This window comes from Tinamus guttatus, unplaced genomic scaffold (assembly GCF_059628265.1).
Source record: "Tinamus guttatus ecotype Peru unplaced genomic scaffold, ASM5962826v1 Tinamus_guttatus_pri_ptg000470l, whole genome shotgun sequence".
NCBI classification, from domain to species: domain Eukaryota; kingdom Metazoa; phylum Chordata; class Aves; order Tinamiformes; family Tinamidae; genus Tinamus; species Tinamus guttatus.
In genome coordinates this window covers 1821786-1841846 of record NW_028289004.1, presented here as the reverse complement: position 1 = coordinate 1841846, position 20061 = coordinate 1821786, and the positions used below count along the sequence as shown (strand labels likewise).

At 42.2% G+C, this 20061-nt stretch overlaps 1 protein-coding gene across 2 annotated transcripts in view; it reads left to right on the top strand.

Moving 5' to 3' along the window:
- The first annotated feature begins 10989 nt into the window (after positions 1 to 10989).
- Positions 10990 to 20061, top strand: part of RPS6KA3 (ribosomal protein S6 kinase A3) — a 69070-nt gene continuing 59998 nt past the window's right edge. For both annotated transcript variants that reach the window (XM_088532744.1, XM_088532743.1), the window contains exon 1: positions 10990 to 11092. In XM_088532744.1, the coding sequence (XP_088388870.1) occupies positions 11021 to 11092 (72 nt within the window). In that variant the 5' untranslated portion in view covers positions 10990 to 11020. The remainder of the gene's footprint in view (positions 11093 to 20061) is intronic.

The window sequence follows — 20061 nt, the reverse complement described above, 5'->3', positions numbered from 1 at the left end:
CTTTCTTCATCATGCATTCATACCATCCTGAATCTAGGGAGATTTTTAAAGCATGATTAAGTTAAACTACCCTGACCTATGACATGAGGGTAAAGGGAGGCTTCAGACCTTCCAAAAAGTGCATACAGATCAGCATCTTCAGCATCTGGTGCTGAAGACAGAGACTATGTCCTTTGACTAAATGCTGTTAAACCTAACAGCTGTTTTGACACTTACTGCAAAGCTCACAAGTTGAAGGGTGCTATGCAGAATCCTCTGCATCTGGACAAAATGTGCCACTTTAAAACACAAAAATAAAAGGTTACACTGCATTCTGATCTTGTTGATATTAATTTAATATCAATGTGTTGATATTTATTTCAATGGGGAAAGGATTATGCTCATTGATTTAAAGTATTAATATTTCAGCTTCCCATGTGCCTTATATTTAAATGAAATATTGCTTTTACTTTTTACAATTTATTTTTAAGATACATTCTATAATGGAAATTGATCTTAGGAGGAAAGAGTTATTGTGACGTCAGTTTCCAGAATTCCTTGTTTTATTTTTAGTTTTTCCAAAGAAATACAGAGGTCTGTCATCAAAATGCATGCACATGATTTAAAGTGTAATGATTTGAAAAACAAAAGTCATTGAATCCAATGAGAAACTAGAAATATGTCAGTATATACATTTTTTCCTGCATCCTAACTAAAGGGTGAAAAAAGAGCAAGGGATAATTCCTGACCTAAACTCTGGAAGGAGGATCTAAAAACAAACAAGGTGAGGACAGAAAATAAAATGAGATGTGATAGTAAACAGCTTCTAAGGATTACAGAAAAGTAAAATGAAACTAAAGCACTTCTATTTAAACATCCTCAGGAAAATCACACAGCTGAAGAAATTTTTATCTATTTTATTATTATTGTTGCTCGAGTGTGCTTCTTCCTTTCTCCTTCAAATATGCTTCATCTTTAGATTAGAGACACAACTCTACTTGGTTCATGAGAGTCAGTGGCAGTCGCAGGATTAAAACCTCAGAGAATGCACAGTGGCTAAAAGACCCAGAGGCCCTCTCAGGTTGGGCCAGCAGAGGATCTGGCCCCCAGATCCTTAAAGAACAATAGCCAAAAGCAGCAGGCCAGTATGCTCACAGGAGAACATGAGGAGAACATTTGCTACTGCTTTGCTAGTTCGAAATAGCTGAAAACTCTTTTTTTTTTCAAAATCAGTGCAAAAATTGTCATGTAAACATCAAAATGCTTTTCTTGGGTAAAGCAAATGCTGCCCCAACCTCATAGCTACAAGGAAACCAGAGGATAAGGAAACACCAGTGCGCCCATGGATGACAGAGCCTCCTCTTACACGGGTTTTCCACAAGGCTTCTTGAAGAGACATGAGGGGGCATGCCAAAAGGGACTAAAATAAGCACATATGAACGAGGGATCTCAGCCTAACACTCCCTCGTGACACCACTGGTCCTGCATCAGCTGTCAAGGGTGAGAGAGCAGCTCAGCCACCAGCGCACTGTGGCCTGCGAGGAAAGAAGAGATTAGACAGGGCAACTTGGCAAAAGCTTTGCGCTTTCCTGCCTCAGACCAAATTTTCTCTGTGATAATAAAGTACAGGATTATTTCAAAGACTGTTTATTTCCTTTTTCCATCGCAAATATGAGCAGCTCTACCTGCTACAAAGGTGATGGGTATCCAAAACAGCAACCTTGTGGCCAAATAGATGGAACAAACATAGCTACTTTACTTTGAACTTAACAAGTGAGTCAGCTGTCAGATTTTGTTTCCTCTACTGAACCCAGCAAACAAATTAAGCTGACAGGGTGCATCTAATGTTGATGACATCACTAGAAGCAGAGCTATTTTAAGTTACTACCGCCCTGGTAAAGGAGGAGCATAAAAGAAAGGGAAGCTTAACTTTTTCTTTTAGCTATCCTCAGATAAATTTGCTTGTGCACCCACTCCTTGGAATTAGGTATTTTTCACAATAGTCCTTACCTGCAAAAAGTTTTCACGCATCTTTTAGGGGCTGTATAATTGACTAGAGCATTAAAAAAAAAAAAAAAAGAGGAGTTACAGATTCCTGAGGTTTACAGCAATGTAAAGTCCTCCAAATACTTTGGAATCACACCTGAATAAAACAAGGAAGGGTTTAATCCATTTGCCAATATAATCAAAAATATAGCTTATTTTAGAACCTGCCAGTTTTTTGGTGCCCAATTTGTAAGCCTTAGGGGACGGTATAGAAAGTGGTCGTATATCCACAAAAAATATCTCTCTATAAAGAGCTCTGCTTACTTTTAAAGTGGAGGTGGAAATGCTTCTGCTTTTTGAAAGTACAAAAGCCACACTTTGAAGAGCTCACCGTCTAACTCGGGGAAAACACACTTTCTGGGACAGCTGAAAGACACTGTTAAGGTGGATTGCAAGAAGACTCCAGGGGATTGGGGAAAAGCAGGGCTTTCTAAATGAAAGGCCTGAAGCACAGAACGACATAAAAAATGCATGAAGCTGGGAAACATAAGAGACAAAGTAGGAAAGAAGAAGCAGGAGGATATGGAACCATGAAGGCAAAGGGTGAAATGAAAAAACTGAGTCAAGCCGGGACGGACTTCAGCTGAGCGGTGACACAAGACTTGAGAAAGAAGCAGAACAGTGCAAAGGTGCAGGAATGACATGAGGGACCCAAGCAGTCCCAGCTCGACAGGGAATAAGGGGAGGAGAGGGGATGAAATCACTGCGGCCAGCAGGCCCACAGCTTCTGGCAGCTGCAATACATGGGAAACACTGCATTTTAGGCACACACTCTTGAAGATGCCCATTATAGTGAGGGGCTGATGAGGAGGACAACAAGGAGGACAGTGGCTCCTTGTAGAGTAAGGAGGAAGTTATCAACAAAAAGGGTTCAGGCGCGAAAAGGAGAAGCAAAGATTTCGATGTGCTGCAGGCAATCCTGGGAGAGGGGCACAAATAAAGAGGACTGGGCAGGAAAGAGGAGATGCCCTGAGTGTGGACATAGATCTACACAAGGTAGGTGAACACCTCGGAAGAGCACATTTTGATATCTTGCAGGGAGAGCACTGGACCCTTTTCTTCCACCAAGTACCAAACAAGGGGCTGTACGAGGAGAATGAAAAATGCCTTGAAAGAAATACAAGCCTTAAGTCGGGAGAACCAGGTCAGTCTTCAGGAGAAAAAAAAGATGAGGGAGAAATACACAGAGGTTTAAGAAGACTGAAGAAAAAAAAAAAAAAAAGGCAGCTAGAGCTGACTGGAAGGAAATTAGTGACAGATTTCCTGCTCGTCTCCAAAGAAAAATAAACCTGGTATGGAATGCAATCCGTTAGACAAGCATGGTGGTGCGACACAACTGCAAGAGGGATTTCTGTGGGCTAAAGTGGACAAATTTTCTTGTGAGGATGAGTGGCGGTTTGAGGGAGCTTATAAAGGACCTATTTGTCCTGAGAAGCTATTAAAACCAAGAAATCCCTAGCAAGAGAATTAATAATTAAAGAATCCTTGCAACAGAGCAATGGGTTGCTCTCTGGAGAGGGCCATCTTATTGCAATTTACACTCTCTCTTAACCAACGTCATTAGCAGTGGTTCTAGAAAGCACAGAGGAATGAGGCACTAAAATACTGCAGGAACACTGTCAACGCTGATCAAAGGCCCTCGCCGTAGCTTTTGTTCAAGTAGGGCAAGCAGCTCGCTGGTGTGCAGCACAGGAGGGCGCGTTCATGCTGGTGGAGCGGGGGCAAAATAGCATCATTCCCTCCTGAAAACTGTAATTTTTAAAATAGGGTCTTTGAAGTCAGACAAAGTTTCAACTTGGCTAAAAGTGAATCAGAAGACGAGGAAAATGATCCTGACAACTCACCTAATCCTTTCTGCTGTCTGCGGTGATTTAATAGCAAAGTTATTAACTTACAGGCCCACTCCTGAGCTGAAAATTTGTTTCCTATTGCAAACATTTAGCTGAAGCCCCTGGAAATTTTATCTGATTGTAATTGATTTAATGAGACACAGAATGGTTGTTTGCTTCATTAATCTTGTACCAAGTGATTCTAAAAAAGAAAATATTGGCAGATCTCTACAACCACTTAGAGCAACTATGGTTTATCGATGCTAAAATATCAGCCTTCTCCATTTTCTGTGACTTGCTAAGTGTTGTCACAAAGAATCTTACACAGAATTAAGAAGCTATTCATTTGCAAGGCACAGCTGCTCCTTAAATGTTCCCTAAAATTGTTTGGCTTTTTCTCCTCTTCCCTTTTTAAATAGTCTTCACCTATTCTCAGCCTCACCTTTCTGTTTCCTCCTACTCTGCTTTCTTTTTTCACGTAATGGAGAAGGACTAGCAATGCAAGAATCTTCCACAATCTCCCATCCTCCAACTAAACTATCTTGTCTGTTCTAGGTCAAGTCCATACTGCTTATTAGCTGAAGCACACCAAAGTCACCCTAGCAGCTAACCCTGAACATTTTGTGGCTCAAACAAGGCAGACCTTAATGCTCCTGACTCATCTGTCTCATGTACGTTGTTGCAACACCACTGCTCTCTGCGAGTAACCATGCCTTGACACAGCCTTCAGGTGATGCTTTGCAATACTGAAAAAATGTTGCTGCCTTCTCACCTTGATACCCATTTTGGCAAGCTCGTGGATCCTGAGCAATGCCTTGACAATGCCCTTGCTTCATGAAGTAGGGCAAAGCAGTTGGTGCCCACCAGAGGTTGGTGCCCACAAGGAGAGAAGAGCTGCTTCAGCTAACACATTTCTACTCACTCCTCTGGGATACTGAACTGGCCTCTATTGGGTTCACCTCTCCTCTTCAGCAAACACCATTTGGGGATGACAGAAATGAGCTCTCATCATGTGACTGTATCTTCATACATTCCTGGGATGGCTGCCGAGTGTCTGAAATTTCCATGTTGTGAATGGGTACCTGCCTTTCACCTACAGGACATGATTCCCTCTGTCTAAAGGAACATGCCAGCAAGCTTTGAAGCTTGCCAGCCTCCAGTTCATGGTAAGTGTCGGAAAACTTCTTCGGGATAAGGCAGCCATGAGTGACAGGAAGGAAGAGGAAGTGGTCTCAAGTCGTGCCGCGGGAGGTTCCGGTTAGAGATTAAGAAAAATTTCTAAACAGAAAGAGTAGTCAAGCATTGGAACAGGCTGGCCACGGAAGTGGCGGAGTTCACTGTCCCTGGCAGTGCTAAAGAAATGTGTAGATGAGGCATTAAGGGATATGGTTGAGCAGGCAGGGTGGGGATGGGTTTATGGTTGGACCCAATCTTGAAGGTCTTTTCCAAACATAATGACTCTATGATTCTATGAAGCTCTGTGTTCAGGTAGATCTTATATCAGCAATAAATGCCGGTGTGAATCAGCAACCCACCTGAAAGACAAGGGGGACAGGGTTCACTGTAGGAAACCCCTAAGTGCAGTGGGGCAGCAGAGAGCATACAGTGAGATGAGAAACACAACGCATGCTGCCCGTGGTATAGCACACACAGCTGCAAGCCCTTCTGATTTACACTTAGTTGATGATGCTACAAGTTTTATTGATCACTGAAGAAAACGTACAGTCACTGTAAACTGGCCACAAATCTGAGCCTCCCTGAGAAGCACTGCTTGGTTAAAGAACAGAGCAAAAGACAGGGTGCATATGTTAGACCCTGGCGAAAGGGCAAGTGAAGCATCTTGAGAGAACACATGGACCGTTTTCCTTTCCAAAGCAGGAGAGGTAGCAAGCTGTATTTTTAAGTATTGTATTTAGGCCATAAAATGATTAATGGATGGGAGCATTTCTCATAAGAGGAGAGGTTGAGAGAGCAGGGAGCACCCAGCCTGGAGTAAAAGGCTCAGGGTTGGCAACTCAGGCTGCTCAGAGAGTTTGTGGAGTCCCCATCCTAGGAGATATTTAAAACCTGGCTGGAGATGACCCCGAGCAGGATTGCTCTGGATGATCTCCAGAGATGCCTTCCAGCCTCAGCTGTTCTGTGATTTAGCGTGATTACCTCAACAGCAGGAAGCTCTAGAAAAGATAAGTAGACATGGGGAATAAGTACGGGGTGCTGGCAGATAAGGGTGATCTTTATCAATCAGGAGAATCCTTTTGCATATAAGGAAGGAGCAAGGAGGAGATAATAAATCTTTCTAGATTTAAAAAAGATTCTTGGCTAAGAGACTCCAGTTATTCTGCAAAATCAAGCTAAGGCTAAAGCTCATTACAGTAGATGACTTGGTGGGTGGCTTTTGGTGAGATCTAGAGCTGGAGGAGAATAACTATTTAATTGGGAGAGCATTAGAACCTAAAACTAGGAAAATGAAGTAGTAAGGTTAGATCCTAGACGAACTAGATAAGCTATGCCTATCCTGTCAGGAGACTCTCTAAATCAGACAAAATTTTCTAACTAAAGTAACAGAAGGGTATGTGACCCTTATCCTTCAAGGCTTTGGAAGGTGAAAGAAAGCAGAAGGAAGAAGAAACAAATGGTGCTTGTAAGGCCGTGGCTGTTTTAGGCCTGGTGTGTTTTATAGGACTAACTTGGCAAGCTGACTAGTTTGATATGGCATTAACACTATCTCATATACTTTTATCAACTTTATATCTTTTCAACTTGTGAACAGACATTCCATGTAATATGTATCCCAGCAGAACTATCATTCTCCAGACTGATCCTTGTTCACACTGTAGTGTCCCCTTTTGCCTCAAAATACAACAGTCTGAAATTCTGGTATGCTTCTCGATGCTGCACCGTATTTGGGTGATTACATGCAGGCGGTATTTGATAGCAGATTTCCGTGTAAAACACCGAAGCTCAGCAAAAGGTTTCTCAAACTATGTGGTGTGCTGGACAAGCTCCATTATTCAGAATATAAATCTGAGCTATCCATATAGGCAGAAAAACTAAAATTAGAACATATGTTGGAGACAGGTATGCTGTAATAAGACCGTATTTTATTGAATATCACATTTCCACTCAGGATATAGAAACCACAGGCAGAATAGTTCCTGTTAGTACAGTAACCACAGACAAAACTCAAATCAGTAAATGCCACAGGGTCTGATCCATTATGCATTACTCTGTTTCAGTGCTGGCACAATTCTATATAAACTGAAATACACAGATAAACAAAAGCTAGAGTATTTTCAGTAGTGAATCAGACACCATATCTTAAAATATATAGCATTTAGGAGCATGCTTATTGTCATTATTGCATCTCCTGATACAGTTGCAGGCTAAACTTCAAAGCAGAGCCTGCCAGAGGAAATTGTAGGAAATGTTTGCATTCCTGTGCTGTTCCATCATCCAGGGGCCTGCAATGGTGAAAGCACCCTTTGGCAGATGTTGTTTGTAAGGTCAGGTTAAGTATTTGTACATGATTGTCATTCATTTCTGGGTTTGATTGTACGTTATAACTCTCTCTAGCCCTGTTCTGCATAGCTGATTCCATACATACGGGGGCAGACTACCCAACTTTGAATGCCTCTCACACATGATACCAGCTGGAAACTTCTTTTAGCACATAGCCTCTCCCTCATCAACCTTCCTCAGTTTTCCAAGAATCAATGAAAACATGCTTGCAAAATCCCAATGAGCCAACTAAAGCACTAACTAAAGCACAGGAACTAAAGCACCAACTCTAATTTCCGCTAAGGCTTCCTTATTCTATTTTGGCAGGATGTATTTACACTTCTCCAGTTAAAGTCTCTTCACACTTCTGAAAACATCATTAAGAAAGACTAAGTCTCCTTAGCTGAATCTCATCTATACTAAGTGACTTGCCAAATTACACAGTTGTCCTTTGTGATCTTCTAAAAATTGAATCCAGGTGCCCTGAGACTGAAGCAGCTTTTCTGTTCTGACTAGCTATGCAAATTGTATTGATTTTTTTTTTAAAAAAACTTCTAATTCCTAAGAGTTTCCTTCTACATAATTTGTAGATAAATTAATAACATTCATTTATTTTCTTGCACAGAAAATTCAAATTATATACTATAGTAGTAGGTAGTATTGTGGTTGTAACACTTGAAGCTGAATTTCAACTTACACTTTCAGAATGCATTTACTTTTTCATACTCTATGCTTTTTAATCCAGAAGAAACTGCATTGTAATTTATACCTAATGGATTGCTGTACCATCTATATAAGGAGTGTGGGGTTTGTGGATTTTCTCCTCATAAACAAACTGATTTTCTCATTTTTGCCTTTTATTTATATTTAGGAAATATAGGAGCCCAAGCTCTTAAATGTCATACTGTGATTCCCCAAATGCATTTAATGTATTAGCTGTGTCAGAATACTTTTTACAAGCATGTTCACAAACCAAGGGAAACTGGTTTTCAAAACAGTGAAGTAAGTGGAATTCTGCCTTTCACTTCAGTGGAATTAATAATATTGGAATAATAATTCCAGTTTCTGGCATCCTTTTGGTATTGTAGTGATGCTAGCAAACTATTTTATGCTCATTAATTTGGGTTTTTTTGGGGTGTGACTGCAGTGATTTATAACCTCGCTTTAAGTACAAAAGAGTTAGTAGGTACTACTTCAAAGCTATGCAAAGCCTTAGACACCACTGATCGTGAGCAAACTTCCCTTATTCCTAGGCTCATCCATCAACCCAATTTGATTTGTTTGAGGGAAAGAGTCCTACTTAAGCCATGTCTCCTCTTTCGATAGGATGACAGCTTAGATTTGTTACATGCTGTATCAAAACCGGTGCAATTTGTGAAGCCTACCCAACTCATGAAACGATAGACTGGCAAGATTTCGCAGAGCACTACCACTTCAGTGCCACACGCTGTCCTCCTCCTCAAAGATGTGATCAAGGAGAAGCGCACGCGAAACAGCCGTGCAGACGCAACACGAGAGCGAGCGCTCATGCCGAGGGGAAGCCAACCCCCACGGCGCCTGGTGACAGACAGTTGTTAATGGGGACTCCATTCAACGTGTGGTGGCTGCACTTAAATGGGAAGAGGCTGAAAGGAAAGGTCGACTGCTGCAGGTGAAAGCACGAGTCCTGCTTTGGCCTGAGAAAGAAAGGAATGAAAACAGGAGTTCCTGTCTTTAGGCAAAATATCTTCCGTGTCTCACCTGTCACCAGGAGGACGATCCAGCCCAGAACTTAGCAGAATCCAAAAGTCAGAAACCCCAGAGATCAACCGATGCATTTCTCTTCCCCATGGGGACATTCTCCAGATGTTTTTCTCTGCCCTGAAGTCTATTCCTGTGCAGGAGCTCTTATTAAAATCCTGATTAAGCATTTTCCTTTGTAAGATTTAAATGTGCAGTGCAATAATGCTCAAATAATTGCCCAAAACAATGAAATGGTATAGTTCAGGCTGCCCTCCTCACGGCAGTGCCTGAGAAAAGGTCAGATTTCTGTTGTTCACAGCCCTTTTATACATCGGCGCATAAAAACCCTGCCTGTGTTTTTCACAGGATTCACAGGATGCATACAGGGAAGGACAACAGATGCTCAGCATTTTCAAAGGCCCTGGCTGAAACGTGACACCATCTCTCCCTCCAAGAAGAACTCCTAGTTCAAATAAATAATTTGGAACAGGTATCCATGGCAGGAAATGGCTAGACAACATGAGGGGAACAGAGGAGACCATAGATTTTATTTAGAGGAAGGAAGTCTTACCACATAGAGAGGAATTGCGTGGATTATGTTAAATGAAAATTTAAGTAACTTTTTTTTCTACTATGAGTTAAGTCTCAGGTGTGGGTATTGTCTGTGCACTTAACAAACGAACAGGCTTCAGTAATGTAAACAGGAGTATCATCACGAGGGAGCAGAACTGACATTTCTAAGGGATGGAAGGAAACTTTTTTTTTCTTTCATTTATGCACTCCTACATGAACTCAAAAGATAAACAAAAGCCCTGCTCTGTGTGTCAAACACGCAATGCTTGACTGCAGTGAGCACAAACTTTCTATCCATCATCCTAGCCACCAGGCTGCGACTGAAATGACCTGGTTCTGCTCACGCCACAGGAAGCAATTCCTTGCCATTAACCCAAAGTAAAAGCTGTCGGGTACTGCTGAATTAGCTCTGCTTTCTTCGGCCTTACTCTAAACTCCATACTCACAACCATCCAGAGCTTTATAAACCTTTATGGGGTTGGAGCTGTTTTGGGGGAAAGGAGGGGAAGGCATGGGGAAGGAAGGTGCGGAGAGGGCCCAAAGGACAGGGCTGGCTTTTCCTCAGCTCCATCTGAATCACCTGCTCAAAACGCCGCGGTCCCCAAGGCAGAGCGGGCACAGTCAGTGCTCCATGCGTGGCGGCAGCTCCTGCGCTCTGCAGTTGCTGGTGGCCTTGTGTCCCTTGCAGCCCTTGATCCCTGCAGGGCTGCATGCACCCATGGATCCTAACATATGTCTGAGTTACATGGCTTGCACATCGGCTGAGGGAACAGAAAGCCAAAAAAGGTTTGTTTTTTTTTTCCTAGATTTTTCTCTTTATATTTTTTCTTTTTTTAAGTTTTTTCTGGAACCTCTTAATATTTTTCATTTTTCCTTTTAAAGGCTTTTTAAGGATTTTTTTAGATTTTCTTTTTTTAGATTTTAGTTTTTTTTTCAGGAGTCTTTTTTTTTTAGAGGGCACCAGCACCCCCCCTCCCTCCAGTCCCACCAGCCGCCGCGGAGGCCCCGCCCTCCGCCGGGGAAGCCCCGCCCCTGGACCAGGCCCCGCCCCCGGGCTCAGCCCCCGCCCGCGCTACCTGCTGGCGGCGCGGCCGGCCCCGCCCCCTGGGCGGCGCATGCGCGCGGGCTCGGGGGGGCGCGCGCAGGTACGTCGCGGGCGCCATGTTGTGAGCGGGGGGCGGGCGCGCGCGAGGCGCCGCCCCGGCGGCGGGGCGGCAGGGGGAGGGGCGGCGGCGGCGCCAGCGGCGGCGGCAGCGGCAGCCCCGGGAGCGCGCGCGCTCGTGCCCGCAGTCGCCGCCGCCACCGCCGGGCTCGCTGCCTCCCTCGCTCCGTGCCTGGCCGCGCCGCCGCGGGGGCCGCCGGCGCCGGGGAAGATGCCCCTGGCGCAGCTGGCCGACCCGTGGCAGAAGATGGCCGTGGAGAGCGCGGCCGAGAGCGGCGCCGAGGTGCGGGACGGGACGGGACGGGGGCCCCGCGGTGCCGCCGCGCGGAGCGCGGGGAGGAACGGGCGCGCACGGGGAAAGTTTCCTTCCGCGGCGGGTGGCGGGTGCCGGGGGGGACGGGAGAATTTACCGAGGCTTTTTGTGCCGGCGCCGGGAGCGGCTTCTGCCCCTCGCCCGGGGCGGCCTCGCCGCCTCCGCACGCGCCCCGTGAGCGGCCGGAGCGGGACGGGGAGCGCGGAAGGGGGGACCGGGGGCCGCGGCCTCGCCCCGAGGCCGCCGCGCCGCGTCCCGTGCCCCGTCCCCCCCGCGCGGCCTCGGCAGGACGGGGCCGCGTCCCGGCGGTTTCGCAAGCGCCGGGGAAACCGCACGGGCGCTGCGAGCGCCCTGGGGCTCGGCCGCGCTCCGGCGGGGGCACCGCGGGAGGCGGCGCGGCTTCCTGCCGCGCTTGCTTTATCTATTTATTTGTTTGCTTATTTATGCGCTAGCGGGGAGCTGGCTTGCTGCAGGGCAGGACGCGCGCGAGCTCCTGCGGGGCTTTGGCAGCGCGAGGTCTGGGGCTGCCCTGGGTCCCTCCCCGCAGCCCCTGTCCGGGCTCCCGCCGCCCTGGGTGCAGGGGGCCCCTGGCCGCCCCCCAAAGGGAAAGGCAGGGTGTTCCCTGGCTGCTCATCCTGGGCCTCCTGCAGCCAGGCTGCCCCGTGGCCAGCGGTGCGGGTTGGGGCTGGTCACAACCAATAGGCTCAAGGTTAAGGGCATATTTCCATCACGAGCAGGGAGCGATGAAGCAAGGTGGGAAGTTTCCGCAGTGTCGAAGTATTCGTGTCCTTTTGGTGTTCATCTTCCCTCTGCTTAAAGTGGCTGGAGGTCAGGAGAGCCTGCAGCTCCAATCCAAGACAGTCGTCCACCCATCGTCAGCGCTTGCCTTTTGCTGGGATTTCCCTTGCATACTGCTGAAGTGGCGATCTTAGTTTAACTTTTTTAATGAAGAATAACTGGCGTAGTAGTGTGATGCTCGGGGAAGGGAGGCAGCAAGGGAGGTTTTTCCTGCAAGGCCCTTTAGACACTGTATCTTAGCGGTGACCTCAGTCTTCCTTGCTCACTGCATGTATTGCATGCGTCTTGAATAACACTAGGGTGTACTAGAAAGGTAGTAACAATAGGTTCTTTGGAAAGTACCTATGTGCATGGTTAATTATACTGCTCCTTTTAGCTCCTTATTTTAGTCTGCTTTGGTGCTGTGATTTGTTTTTAAACTGCTATCATAAATTTCTTGAAACAAGTGTATTCTACTTCTCGCTAAAGAGGGGAAGGGAAAGCAGGGAGTCGAACATTTACAGTGACTCGAGTCTGTAGCAGTGTATCATAAGGCACCTAAAAAAATCACTGGGAACACTAGCAAAGCATGAAACAGCAACTGAACTGACAGGTTTACAATGTAAGGCTCTGGTCTAGAATAAACACCCAGTACCTGAAAAGACTAAACTGCACCTGCAAAAGCTTTTCTGATGTATCTCAAAATAAAAAGGTAGACTTATAAGACTGTTTACCTTAAATGAGTTTTTAAGAAGAAAATGTTTTTTTGTGAAAATGGATATGTTTAAGTCAAATAAGCAAATGACCTAAATGAACAATTCATGCAAATTGAAAATGTAGTTATATATCTGTAGCGTACACAGTGTCCTAATTACAGACCCTATCCTGAAAGCACATCCTTGGTCAAAGATATTTTTGCATCCACCTGAAACCTCACTCTGCTTTCAAGCATAGTTTGATAGTATTAATGCCTTTCGCAGTAATAACAGGGAAGGAGTTTCCACTAACATGTCAGATTTGCTGATGCAATTTATTTTTTGTAATGCTGTGTTATCCGCCTGGAATCATGGAATTAAGGGCTTTAAAATTTATATTAAATCCTTTTTCTTCCCTTTTATTTTAATTCTGTGAGTTTTCATATTGGATTTTTTGGGGGGGGTATTAAGTGGCTTAATTCTTTAAGGATTGTGAAGTCCTGTACTCAGTTTTGTATTGGTACCATTGAGGGGGGTCTTTAATTGTGATATCTGGGCAAATTTCATTGGCGTAGTAAAATACCTTTAAGTAGCACTGCTGAAAGACAGAATTACTCACAGTGAACAACTGCTGTAGCTTAGTGAGACTTTACAGGACAGATCCACAGATATGGGCTTTCTTAAAAATTACTTTTTTTTTTTTTTTCCACTCGTAATGCTCATTTATAGCTTTCAGAGGTAAGTTGCAGGACCTCTGGCTTTACAGAAATATGTTGCTGTTCTTCATGGCATCTCTGATGGCTTTTTCAGTATGTAACCATATTGGACAAATTATTTTAAAGGTCATGTATTAAAGCGTGTAGGTACTTACATATATATTTTTAACTTCCTGTCTAAAATCACTACGGCACCTTTGAAGCCCTTGGAATTGCGGAATCAATTTTATTGATGCAGCATCTGTCTGACTCAAGACGTACAACAAAGCATGGATCTGTTTCTCATGGTGAGAGTGTGCCCGCTATTCAGAGACAAGTGCTTTCAAGCAAATTAAACATTGATGATTTGGATGCCTGAATAGCTAGCCTGATCCTTTGATTTGTACTCCCAGCAATGTATATTAATGTTAACTAGAGGAGAATGAATAGTTATGAGAGCCAAACTGTAGACACCAATACGTTGAAAGAGTTGACTATTGTAAAGAGATCTCATTTGCTAGATGTTTTGGGAAGCTTTTTTTGCCATTTCTCTTTGAGAGTTTTAATTCAGATGTTTTTGGTCGACTGTGAAGAAAGTTCATGTTTTTGTCTGCTGCTCTAGGTAGTGTATTTGTGGTTGCCTGTTTAGGTGCCTAAATATATGGTGGGAGTTTCCTTCCTCAATTTCTTATTTTATATCCTGTATCCAGAAGAACTTGAATCTTGCATAAGAAAATGGGTGGTGCTAACATTCAACAGGCAGAACAAATAAGAAAGTCATGCACATACCTAAAAGAATCTGCTATAATGTAATTTTTGCCTTGTAATTCAGTTCTGAGGTCAGTGTGACATTCTTTAAGTTGATGTATGCTGCTGGAGTGGAATCTGAAATTTATTCCATTTCTTGCCATCCTAAACTATAAAAGTCAAGTTAAGATTACCTCTTTGCATTCTATAGTAGACAATGTAATCAGTGTTCCTGTGTGTCTACAGAAACAAAGGTTATATTTACAGTAATTTCTTACATAGTCAGACTAGGAAAATAATCAGAAAATTAAAGTAGTATGATATAAATGGAGTAGCATATCTTGGTTAGGAAGGCCTTTAATTATCTCTACATTATGCTAAGAATTTTTGTCCCTGTTCTTGCAGCGCTCGCCTATCTCTTCTGATGCATCTCTGTTGTCATACACTGTATCTGAGGTTTTTTTTTTTCCAGGAACGTCAAGGGAAATTTTGCTAAACTGTTAATAGCGGAGTTCAGCAATTTAGTTCTTATCTATACTAAGTATACCAGTAGGTTTTTTTTTTTTTTTTTTTTTTTTTTAAGGTGTGCTAAAAAGGCTTGGGGATTTTTCTGATTCCATCAGTAAACCAGATGTTGCATCTATGTGAATACTGCCCTCAGAAACATACCATGTGCATGAAAGATGTTTGGATTTTTTTTTTTTTTGGCACAGCTTTTCAGATCCTTGTGGGTACAAATTTACTTGTGATGTTTTTCAGTTAGCATAGTCCTAATAAATATGACCTGGTGTTAGTTTCTTGCTCCTGACAGGGAGGGCACAGGGAGTGTTGCTCTGCTGGGTGTTTTGTGTGATGCCTGGTGCTTTGTGTTTCCTAATTTTTACTCGTGTGAGATGTTCAGTTTGTCATCCTGAATTATTCCATTAGTTTCTTTGGGATATTGGCAATTCTAAGCATATTTTTTGTTCATTATAACTTACATGATATTTCTCACAACTGGGCGTGTAGCAGAAACTAGATATAAGCAGATCGAAATGCTTAAAGGAATGATTGTCTTTTCTGTATTGATTGTGATCCATTATACCAACCGTAGCTCTCCTTTCATTAGAAATGAGCAGTTTTTCACTGTGACCTAAGGTGCATATTTAATTATTTCTACACACCAAAGAATACTAGCTTTATTGCTTAACTTACCTTGGCAATGGGCAAAGTTGTCTGCTCTAGGAAGTTATTTGAGCCAGTGTTTTGTCTTTCAAATATAATTCACAACAATATTCCCGCTGTGAAACTTTTTGTTCTTACCTGAAGACCTGCTTAAACTTTGCAGGGTTTTTCTTCTGTCTTAATGGCTGTGCCAGGTTGGGTAATTTAACTGGCAAAGCTGGAGAAGCTAGAATCTCTCCAGGGAAATTTTTAAGGTCAGGAGAACTGAAGCTGTGGATTATTGCAGGCGTCGTACTGTCATGCTTGTGTACGTAATATTTTGCTCCCTCTTGCCTCCTTATTGTCTGAGTTGGAATTTAAGTGCTTCTCCCCCTGGAAAATGGGGGAGGGAGGATTTCTGTTTAACAGATGGGGAAAAGGAGACTGAGCCGCGCGGTGACTTTGCTCAACGCGGCCCATGGGGCCTGTTCTAGAGCGAGGTGATCGGCCCCGAATTCCAGGGACCAACTCCAGTGGCTGAACCACACAGTTGCTGCTAGCCCATTCTTATCAGTGACGGCTGCCACATGCTCCTTTTGAAGTGAGGAGTCCCCCATGGTACGTTTATATCACTGCTTACCCTTTCTGGAGGAAATGTGCCTCTCAGAATTTGCGTGAATCAGTGAATCAGATGGTGTAAAATGTGGCATGTGTTGTCTTTAAAAAAAAAAAAAATGTTTTTGGCTACGTCTGTTTTCTAAAATAAATAAGATTCCAATTCTATTAACATTTAAAATTGCACATGAATTTGTTAGAATGATTCCTATTTAAGCATACACAGAATATGTAAAGAAAAATTATTTTAAATGTCCAGCAAAACATAGCTTTGAAAGGTAAAGTCTTCTTGCAGTTTTCAGTTAATTCTTAAAGCTGGACTACATCTTCTTGGAGGCTCAAACGTTATTGGTTTCTTGATTTAATTAGAACATGATGAGTATTATTTGTTGCATAGCACGGTTGCCAAAGTAAGTTATTACTAGAACTTAGACCTGCATAGTAAGGGGTTTTTGTTTTGTTTTTGTATTTTTCATTTAATGAAGTATCTTCCACCTCCTGTCTTCCAGCAATTAACAACTGTTTTGTAGCCAGCTTGGGAAATACTGAGTTTAAGGAAATTAGGTAAAACTACTCTGCAGTTTAGTGTCTCTTCTTACCAGAATTCATGAAAATAGCCAAATGACAAAAAGCCTATAAATGGGTAATGATTAAGTTGACTTCAGTCTTGAACTACAACCTTTTTTAAAAAAAAAAAAGAGAAAAATCTCTCACTTTTTTCCTTTCTAATTTTTCCCAAACATGCTTGGGTCTTTTATCGTGAATCCTTGCCTGCTCTGTAAGGAATCGCAGCGTGCAGCCTTTGCAGCCTTGCTGCTCACAGAGCCTTGCACCTGGACTCACGGCGCCCTGGGCTTGCAGGAGGTATCAGGTGCACCTGCTTTCCTGGGAAAACACTGTCTTGCCAACGGATTTGTTGACACAAGGTGTTATAGAGTCCCTGGTAGGGTAATGTGTGCAAGAAGAGAGGGAATTTCCTCTATCCTGCTGTGTTCTTCAAGAGCCTAGATATATTAAAGCTGTTTCTGCATAATGTTTATTCTTCCTTCTTGGAGAGGAGGGACAGAATAGGAGATGTGAGTTTTCTTTTTCACTAAGGTTCCTGGGCAATTGCGTTGAGTGTAATAATTTGCCAACAGTGTAGGCAGGAAGCTAAATGAAAATTTTCCTTCTCTTTTTCTTTTATGAGTGAGTGAACATATGTTGTTTGGAGCTTGTTTTAGCTACAGAGAGTTATTGGCCTGGACAAAGATTTTTATGATACTGTATATCCGGCATCTCGGGTACTGCCATGGTACATGTCTGACTTCAAGCTGAATTAATTCAGAGAATGAAACTGGCTGAAGGAGGCAGATGTGTTCTGCGGGAGAGGGGTATTTCCCCCAGCCTCTTCCTGGCCTTTCTTACCACAGGGTTGGACAAATGCCACTGCCAGGCAGGCACAGTGGCAGAGGGGACAAGCTCTGGAGCAGCAGCTCAGCTGTACTGTTAAACTGCGCTCTTAGTCATTTTATGTAAGAAGGTGGTGATAGTGCAACGTAGGTAGGTCTTGGGAAAGGCCACAGTTAAAAGCTGGCCAAATATTTCCTAACTGGAGGGACCTTGGCTTTGTACCTAAATAATCTGCATATCAATGCCTTATGTCTGAGGTTGGTTGTGTACATAAAGCAGAAGCGTCAATGTCCTGTTTTTTTTAACACAGCACAGAAAGAAATTGGTGACCTTAGTTAAAAATTTATAATGAGTTACATGTGATTGACGCAATTTTTAGTAACTATATTATATAAGGAAATACTTGTAGTCATTTTCTACTTCATAAAAATAAAAACTCTTCATAAAAATAAAAACTTTTTTTTTTGAAATTTAGGGCTTTTTATATTCCTTTATACTATTTTTCACATGGTATGTTCAAAATCTATTCAATATACAATGCCGAGAGGTAACAGTTAAAGAAATCTAAGGTGATGTTAGTTCACTTCTGCTACTTACCTAAATCCTTACCTGATAAGCTTACTATATACGTAAGTGGTTTGGATGTGCGTGGCTTCATACTTTGGGAGTTAGGGCTTAAGTCATTTATTTGGATCCTATTATAACCTTATATTTTGGTTTAGCACTCGATAGGTTGTGAAAATTCCATTATTGGAGATTTAAGAAGAGGTTGGGCATGATGTCTTGTCATTGACATTGCAGGAATAGCTGATCCTGCCTTGGTACACTGAGATACACTGCGTGACCTCTAAAGGTCCCTTCAGGCTACTCTCAACTGTTTTGCTTGTTTTCTTATGGATACATGATTTCTTTTTTTTCTTCCTTTTTTTTTTTTTTTCTGAATACTTCATTGCTACTTATAATAGCAAGTTTGTGTATAGTAGGAATGGCTTTTACTGAATATAGTTTCACACGGTGCCTTATGTTTCAGCAAATTTACTGTGAAAACATGTCTGGGAATACTGTATTCAGTGCTGTTTTGAAACAAGTCAACAGCATCGGTAGAGCTTTACTCAGCTGTAGCACTGCATGGATTTGGAAGATTATCTGCTAGTTTAGATCCCCTTGAAAACGCCAGAAAGTGCTCAGATCTTCCTATGATTAGTGTTTTATTGGCTAAATAATAAATAATACTTAAAGTTCTTGTATAGTTTGAAATAATTATTTTTTGAATACTAAGCTCCTTGTTCAGATTTTTCTTTTAGGAACTTTACATTAAGTATTGTAACTATATGTTAAAAGTCACTGTATGAGTCTGAAAGTTTGGCAGTTGAAAATGAGGAATGAGCAAGGAGAAACTTTTAAATAAGTTTTCTGAGTAAATCTAATTATAATCCCAATGCATAGTGAAATCACTATTTTAGACTTACCATTGGCATATTATAATTTTTAGGTACTGATGTTTAAATAGGATGATTCAGACCTTTTATCTTGTCTGCTTATTTGCATACCCAAACACATCGCTCTGCATTGATGTACAGTTCATAATTCTTGCTTTGTCCAGTTATAAAGTCTAAGAACATAACATTTTATTATATCTTAATTTTCAATTCTTTTAAACAGCACCAATTATACAGGAAACTTAATATTGTGCTCACAGAATACAAATTTGACAAACTTGTTACTAGCCTACAGGCTCAAGACTGTTTTTAGTCACTAGAAAAAGCTAAGGTTTCTTAGTGGAAGCAAAAGCTGTAACCTTTTTCATTTTTGTGAGGGAATTTAACTGACAAACATAGTCGGGTGAAGAAGTTGAAATATTTGGCACAGGGGCTACTTAAACATCTCAAAATAGTCTAGCAATAGTCTAAACACAAAACAGAGATGTTTGGGGGGAGGAAGGGAAAAGATATGCATTGGTATCTAATATTTATGAGGTTTAGGGGCCAAACTGATGTCCTTCAGCAAAAGAAACTCTAGCTGTAAAAACTGGAGAAATAAAGTTTAGCAAGGTAAGTCAAAATTATAAAAACTTTTGATTTGTGAAGAGAGTGTAGATAGTAAACTAAAAGCTTCAATTGTATATGCTGTCTCTAGCAGTACTTGTAAAATTAAAGGCAGTAGGAAAAAGTTTTCTGTAATACTTTTTCCTATTCCCTTTAATTTTACAAGCGCTGTGTGCTGCATTTAATATTTCAGTGAATACAGTGTAAGTGCCTGTAGGAGAATGTCATTGGGATAAGGAGTACCTAACTTTATTAGAGTAAGATAATCTGCAACAAGGTGATAACTTCAAGTTGCCGTGACAGATGTTATATGAGATATTTTGCGTACAAGGCTATACATAAGCAGGCCCAGTGCCAGTCAGATGAATAGGTGAGGTAAATGCTAGGTTTATTCTGCAAGTGCCCAGAATAGTACAGTCTCACCAGGCTTCCATGATGAATCTGTTGGAGCTTTATGTCCAAAAAAAAAAAAAAAAAAAAAAAAAGTTGTAGTGCATAGAATGCAGGATGTTTTTCTTCTTCCAAAAAGTGATTAATTGACTGTGGGTGGTGTGTGGGCTACATTTCTTGATGTATTCTATGGTACAGAGGGTTTAATGGGATATATATCAATTTTTCTTCATTGAAAAGAACTTTGTAAAATCAATTCCCAAACTTATCCCATCACTGACTAGGTTTGGTTCCTTGCAATACAGTTATTTACAAGATTGCATTAAAAAATAAAATGATCTGAATTAAAAGATATACACAAGAACCCTAAACTGCATTTTAATTTCACTAGGGAAATCATGCAACTGAATGAGATCCTAGAAGTTCAGTGGGATTGAACC